Source organism: Littorina saxatilis, linkage group LG4, assembly GCF_037325665.1.
Source record: "Littorina saxatilis isolate snail1 linkage group LG4, US_GU_Lsax_2.0, whole genome shotgun sequence".
NCBI lineage: Eukaryota > Metazoa > Mollusca > Gastropoda > Littorinimorpha > Littorinidae > Littorina > Littorina saxatilis.
Window position 1 is genome coordinate 47,333,097 of NC_090248.1, and position 7,500 is coordinate 47,340,596.

At 44.7% G+C, this 7,500-nt stretch overlaps 1 protein-coding gene across 3 annotated transcripts in view; it reads right to left on the bottom strand.

Annotated features, from left to right (window-relative positions):
- Window positions 1–6,232, bottom strand: part of LOC138964928 (uncharacterized) — a 19,046-nt gene extending 12,814 nt beyond the window's left edge. For 2 of the 3 annotated variants that reach the window (XR_011455247.1, XM_070337006.1), the window contains exons 1-2: window positions 5,185–6,232; window positions 809–1,863 (exon numbers count right to left, since the gene is read on the bottom strand). Coding sequence is in view for 2 of the 3 variants with exons in the window: in XM_070337006.1 (XP_070193107.1) it covers window positions 809–1,855 (1,047 nt within the window). In the remaining variant the exon portion in view is untranslated. Of the gene's footprint in view, window positions 1–808; window positions 1,864–4,807; window positions 4,924–5,184 lie in introns of those variants that run through there. The other variant, XM_070337007.1, reaches the window with a different exon arrangement.
- Between the last annotated feature and the right edge of the window lie 1,268 nt (window positions 6,233–7,500).

Here is a 7,500-nt window from a genome sequence, read left to right on the forward strand (position 1 = left end):
TGTTAGAAGGATAACACTCGACTGCCTGTTGGTAGCTGAGTAAAATTACGGAAAGATATCCAGAGCTTTAATTATTATTTTGTTCTGTAGAACAAGCTACTCGGCCAACGTGACCGCATATTACTTTACAGTTTAGTGAAAACCTTCAACCAGGTCATACTCTGCTTGGACAAAATCCAAGTCAAACGATAACATTTGTGTACGTCCTTGAACTACGGGCACAGACTTTGCTAAAGATCTAACTGCGAGTGAATAACAAAGACAATGGGTTTTTTAAATTTTTTAATTAACAAAAATAAATCTAATAAGTGTTATTTGCAATATGGCACATGCGTATTAGCACCTGCATATTGTCATCTGCATGTAGGTGTCTAAATATTGTCACATAAACATTTTCACTGAAATATTGTCAATTAAATACTGCCACCTAAATATTTATTACCTAAATAATTATTGCCAACTAAATATTGTCCCCTTCAGTTAGCCCACCCATCAATTTGAATGCCTGTGCAGTTTATAGATGAAGTTGAAGCTAAAAGACTTCGCACTTAAATAGAGCCTGTTCTTAACTGGGCGAAGTCGACTACGAGAAGCCGGCCTCACAAAGCATTAGCACCACGTTTTCGGTAAAAAGATTTCGCGAAGACGACTTAGGGCTCAAATAAGGACGAATTGAGTCTGAAGTTGACTTTGCGAAGTCTCTACCAAAAATCCAGTGCCAATTAAGCTTAGCCATCTTCGTGAGGTAGACTTCAGGAAGTCGACCTCGCACAATGAATATCAGGCTATAGTGAAGACTTTGGCCTACCTGTGACCTGGACAGGAAGCGGTAGATGTCTCGCTCGTGGGTGAGCTTAGCTAGCAGCTCAGTAGAGGAGTCAGGTCGGTAGGCCTCCATCACGATCACGTCCTCCTTGGGCCTGCGGATGCTGCCTGTCTGCTTGTTGACGGGCACGTTCAGCGCGCGCTTGAAGCCCGGATGATTGCCCTTGATCCCGTACGCCAGAGACGCGAGGGCGTTGGGCGCATCCAGCCCGTACGTTCTGATGACGAGGGAAAAGTCTCTGCGCGTTTCCACCAGGTGGTGGAGCAGTCTGTACAGCCCTTCCAGGATGTAGTGGTAGTGCTTACCGCCCGCCCCGTGCATGGTCAGAGGCTGGCTCTCTCCCCCGCCCCCCTTCTCCCCCACAGGGTAGTCCCACGTCAGGTTGAGCAGGTGACGGTCGAAGTGCTCCCTGAAGTCCTTGCCGATGGGCGTGGAAGTGAAGTCCCCGGTGGCCAGGCGGAGGGCGGTGCGCTCCGAGGGCGTCCTGACCAGCAAGCGCTCTAGGAACTTGTAGTAGGTGATCTGGCCCGGGGCGGGGGGCGTGATGGAGGGCTGGTCGGAGTACCACGTCCACATGCCCTTGTCCACCTGCCCCCAGGTGGCGCCCGTCAGGAAGGCGTTGAGGGCCTGCTCCACCGCCACGTTGGTGACAGAATCCGACACCAGGATGGTGTTCCTCAGGTCCACATGCAGCACGAGTTTCTTGCGCCTCCCACTGCCATCCAGCCGTGGAGACCTGGGGATGGCCTCTGTCACTGACGGGCTGCGGGACCTGGGTGACGACCCCTTCCCGTTACACATCTCGTGGATTCTCCCGTGCTTGCGAGATCGGTCGTTATTCGGGGGGCTGGTGCCGTATGCTGGGGGGCTGGTGCCGTATGCTGGGGGGCTGCTTGCTGGTGCTGTGAGGCGCGTAGGGTCGTGACTGGGGGTGTCGTCTTCATCCTGGTCTCCGATTAACATCTCCTCCTTCGTCTTGTCGCTACTTCTCCGGCTGATGCTCATGTCTTCTCCTCCGTGAAACTTCATCTGTGACGCTGTCAAACAAAGGGGAAGTTACAGTTACTGTCGTTTGAAAGTTAAGGCAGGCATCTAAAAAAACAAGAAATTCCTCCGAGGTAGGAAAAACACCCCCGTCCTTACCATTCTCACTGCCACCAACTGAGAAGGTTATTTCCCTTTGACCATTAATATGTCCCTCTATAAGTCCTTGTAGAATCTTAATCCACCAATAACTCCCTAACCGTGTGTTTGACTGGTCCCAATTTTTGTAAGAACCGTCTCAGGAATGTATAGAACCTGTTCACCAAGTTTTGTGACGATAGGTCCGTTCATTCTTGAGATCTATATGCGAACACAAACACATAAACAAACATTTAACAAACAAACAAACAACATAGGTCAACTAATAGAATAAATTACAGATAAATGAAACATTGAATAAAGTGCGTCAAACCAAGAAGTATGAAGAAGACCAACTTTGGCCAGGCTATTACCTAAAACCAGGAAGCGTTAAGAAGACCAACTTTTTGTCTTCGTATACTCAGCAAGTAAAACTAAACCAACGCCGACGTGTGTGTGCCTACAACACCGCTAACACCACCTTTCCACAATCACGATCAGACCACACTGACACCAAATAATTAACCGTTTCAGTTACGCAAAGTGATTTTTTTTACACACCCTCGCTGGCAGTCCATGCAAGAAGTAACACATCAGCTCACAAATCACATGCAACGACAGAGCATATAAAAAAGACTGCATGTACTAAGACGAATCCTTGAGGTCTCGGGCTCTATTGTTAGGTCTCTGGAACTGCTGTGGTCAAGTTTAGTAAGCAAACAAAGGAAGGTGTTTGTCCCCAGTTGGTCAACCTGTGATATGTTTGTATAATGACTGTTGTGCTTCGTTTGTTCGTCTCTATATCGCCTTCGCGACTAGGGTTAACCTTGTGAATGTATTGTTTACAGTGTGTATGAACTACACAATGAAAAAGCATTTTAATTGTTTGTTGGTACTCAGTGACTTTTGTTGTTCGTTTGTTTGTTCACAACTGTCGCCTTCGCTGCATATGGTACCATGTGTACGTATCACACAATGAAACGTGTTTATTGGTCATCATGCAGATCACAGAATATTGATCTCACTGCCGTGATGACCACTACAATTATGATATGTACTTGAACTAGAACTTATGCTTATTGCTGGTCAAATCTGAATAAGGTGTAATTAATGTTTGAGAGAAGAGCAATTGAATGAAATTTGTTGAACTCATAAACAATTGTATTTCAAACGTAAAGCACACATACAGACACAACGTTTGTTTTAGGCAAAGAAATGAAAGTGTCAACGTTAACCTACTGTACAAAACGTCCCAAGTAATCACAAGAGCCTTGAATCAATTTATTTCATATATTTGTAACTTACCTTATCAATGTTCGTCGGGAAGCGCATGTCGAGCATACATAATTTATTTCTTGTGTTACTTTTTACCCGATGGATACTGCAGCAATTTATCAAAAGAGATTTCAATGCTTTGCAGAAGTGCTTGTTAAGATCAGTTTAACACACGAGTCCTTGTATGCGTTTCACCGATGATCTTTTGAACATTGCTGGTGTTTGACCCATATACGTATGAAACATTTACAGTGTCAATACATTCCTCAACAGTATACGCCAATGGTTTTATTCGACAAGAGAGGTAAAAAGATTGATCGATCGTATCGCATGTTACAGCTCACTGCACATTGCATAAACAACAAGTCGCGTAAGGCGAAAATACAATATTTAGTCAAGTAGCTGTCGAACTCACAGAATGAAACTGAACGCAATGCCATTTTTCAGCAAGACCGTATACTCGTAGCATCGTCAGTCCACCGCTCATGGCAAAGGCAGTGAAATTGACAAGAAGAGCGGGGTAGTAGTTGCGCTAAGAAGGATAGCACGCGTTTCTGTACCTCTCTTTGTTTTAACTTTCTGAGCGTGTTTTTAATCCAAACATATCATATCTATATGTTTTTGGAATCAGGAACCGACAAGGAATAAGATGAAAGTGTTTTTAAATTGATTTGGACAATTTAATTTTGATAATAATTTTTATATATTTAATTTTCAGAGCTTGTTTTTAATCCGAATATAACATATTTATATGTTTTTGGAATCAGCAAATGATGGAGAATAAGATAAACGTAAATTTGGATCGTTTTATAAATTTTTATTTTTTTTTACAATTTTCAGATTTTTAATGACCAAAGTCATTAATTAATTTTTAAGCCACCAAGCTGAAATGCAATACCGAAGTCCGGGCTTCGTCGAAGATTACCTGACCAAAATTTCAACCAATTTGGTTGAAAAATGAGGGCGTGACAGTGCCGCCTCAACTTTCACGAAAAGCCGGATATGACGTCATCAAAGACATTTATCAAAAAAATGAAAAAAACGTTCGGGGATTTCATACCCAGGAACTCTCATGTCAAATTTCATAAAGATCGGTCCAGTAGTTTAGTCTGAATCGCTCTACACACACACACACACACACACACAGACACACAGACACACAGACACACGCACATACACCACGACCCTCGTTTCGATTCCCCCTCGATGTTAAAATATTTAGTCAAAACTTGACTAAATATAAAAACGTTAAGGGCAATGCTTGCGCGAAAGTTTCGAACACAATTCAGCTGCTAATCTGCTGACTTTATGGCCTTTACGATTTACCAATTGCAGAAATTTTATCACAGCTTATACATTATTTATCTATGTGTGTATTGTCACCACGCCAGCTTTTGTGCCTCACGTCAAATTCGAAAACACACAGAGGAGGAAACACGGTCTTACGGTCCGCCGCGCACGAATTCTTAAAAAGATGGGCCCTCTTCTTTGTTTTAAGCATAGATGTGATCTCTGCTTTTTAGCCTTTTTAGCCAGAGGCAGCTTTCTGTAAAAGGACATTAATACACTATCAAATATACTTACTTCCATCTCCCAAGCACACAGAAGAAGCACACTTTCATATGGCTCCAGCAAAACTCACGAACTTTCAAGAAGGTGCTATCAAGTATACTTACTTCAATCTCCCAAGCACACAGAAGAAGCACACTTTCATATGGCTCTAGCCATAGACCTATCTAATATAGGTCCCTGCTCTAGCGAAACTCACGAACTTTCAAGAAGGTGCTATCAAGTATACTTACTTCAATCTCCCAAGCACACAGAAGAAGCACACTTTCATATGGCTCCAGCAAAACTCACGAACTTTCAAGAAGGTGCTATCTTTCGCTCTTTGTTTTCAGCCATGCTCACAATGACCCTTTCTTGTAAAAGTACATCAATAAACCCTCAAGTATACTTACTTCAAGCTCGAAAGCACACAGAAGGAGCACGAACGGTTCTAGCTCCGCTCACAAACTGTTGAGAAGGAAGGCTATTTTGTACCTTGTTGTTCAGCCTTGCTCACAGAGTGGCAACTTCCTATGCCTGATAATTATGGTCTTCTCTCGGGTAGCACTGGTCACGGGTACTGGCAGCCCTGGGTGGTTGGACCCGGTGGGGCTTTTCACTCCACGTTGCACTGTTAGGTGATTACTAATGGACAGAATATACCTGCGCAGTTTCAGCGGCACAGACGACGCACGGCCTATTATTTATGCCGCGATAGGGATTATGACGAGTACTTGGCCTGTTTTCCTTTAATGCAACGTGTAGCGGGCTGGGATAAGCTGCAGTGCGTCGTCGGTCCTGCTGAAGTTACGTATGTAAGCGGAGCCCCTTACTAAGCTGGCGTTAATAGTTGACGTGGTTTTTGGCCTACGGCGGTTACGACACCCAAACTGACCCTTGCAGGAGAACTAGCTATGGTCAGATGCCAGGGCTTGTGGTTTTACACTCTTGGTCAAAGTCGCACTTGTGTGGTTTTCTAATCCTAGTGTGGTGCAACAAGGTAGCGTATGTTGTCCAATTTGTGTGTCACCTCTGTAGTTCACGGTGTCAGAGAGATAACTGAGCTGCCTTTGCACTGTTGCAACGTATATGTATGAGTTTACCATGTGGCTCACAATTTTAACTGTGGTGCTATCGTTATAATAGTGAAGCAACGTTGGTTTAAGCGTGTTTCTTATTGACTTCTTCGCTGTATACAATCGTTTCACACGCTCTGCAACATACACTTGCCACTTTGACTGTTGCAACTCGCGGGTTTACACTGTTGGAGGCAGTAGTGAGCCTACTGATTTGTGTTCCTAGTCGTGCAACAAAGTAGCGTGTGATTTTCAAGCCCTCTGTCACTCCTGTTGTTTGCCCAACCACTAACAAACACTTGCCACCTCCACTAGTACGTTTATCTCTTGCCACTAAAAGGTTTACACTATTGCACTCTATATAGGCTTCAACGGAGTAAGTTGTTATGACCATGCAGGGTCAACCAGCCCGCTCGCTACCCGACCTACTATACCCGTTCAATACCCGGTTATCTGCGATTGGTTCCTGCCTGTGGCATTGGCAGCCAGAGCGCCATGCGGTGACGTGCCTTCGTCGGTAGTGGTCGCCTGCTTTGTTTTTTGTCCAGTGCTACAGGCACCTGACAGAGCACAGCTTGATTTAGAGCCATCTTGCTTCTCTGGGCGATTTTTGCATGACGAGCTAAAGCGCTGGCATCAATTTTGAATGAAAAAAACAATAACACCCAGCGACCTACCCACACACACATTCCCCAACAAACACATACACGCACGCACGCACGCTGGCACACACACACTTACACAGTCATATACTGACACACACATACACACGCGCACACACACAGACACACACACACGCACACGCACACCCCTCGCCTCTGCAAAGTCTTTAATTAAAGAAACGTTAATATTGCTAGTTATTGCCGCAGAAATTCCCATGTCTAGATATATATAACTCATATTATTCTGCAAGGCAAATTCACCAAATCATGCCAATGTCGACTCGCATCATTCGATGCGTGTGTTCAGACCACAGGGCTTATGGGGCGGGGATATAGCTCAGTTGGTAGCGCGCTGGATTTGTATTCAGTTGGCCGCTGTCAGCGTGAGTTCGATCCCAGGTTCGGCGGAAATTTATTTCAGAGTCAAATTTGTGTGCAGACTCTCTTCGGTGTCCGAACTCCCCCCCGTGTACACTACATTGGGTGTGCACGTTAAAGATCCCACGATTGACAAAAGGGTCTTTCATGGCAAAAATTGCTTAGGCACAGTTAATAATTGTCTACCTATACCCGTGTGACTTGGAATAATAGGCCGTGAAAGGTAAATATGCGCCGAAATGGTTGCAATTACTGGCCGTATAAAATTTCATCTCACACGGCATCACTGCAGAGCGCCTAGAACTGTACCCACGGAATATGCGCGATATAAGCCTCATTGATTGATTGATTGATAGATACAGTTGTACAGCGGAACCTCCTTTTTAAGACCCCCCCAAATTTAAGACTCCCGCCTTTTAGACTCTGTTTTCTCAGATTTTCTGTTCATAAGACGGGGGTTCCATCGTACAGCACTTTGGTCAGACCTTGGCGTCGGACCCAAAACTATGTGGATAATACCCCGGTCACACAGAGACGCCGCTTCTACTCTGTTGTCAAATTGTCGGAGAGCGTGGCCAATCGTGGGCCAAACGTGGGAGGCCGAGGATCTCCA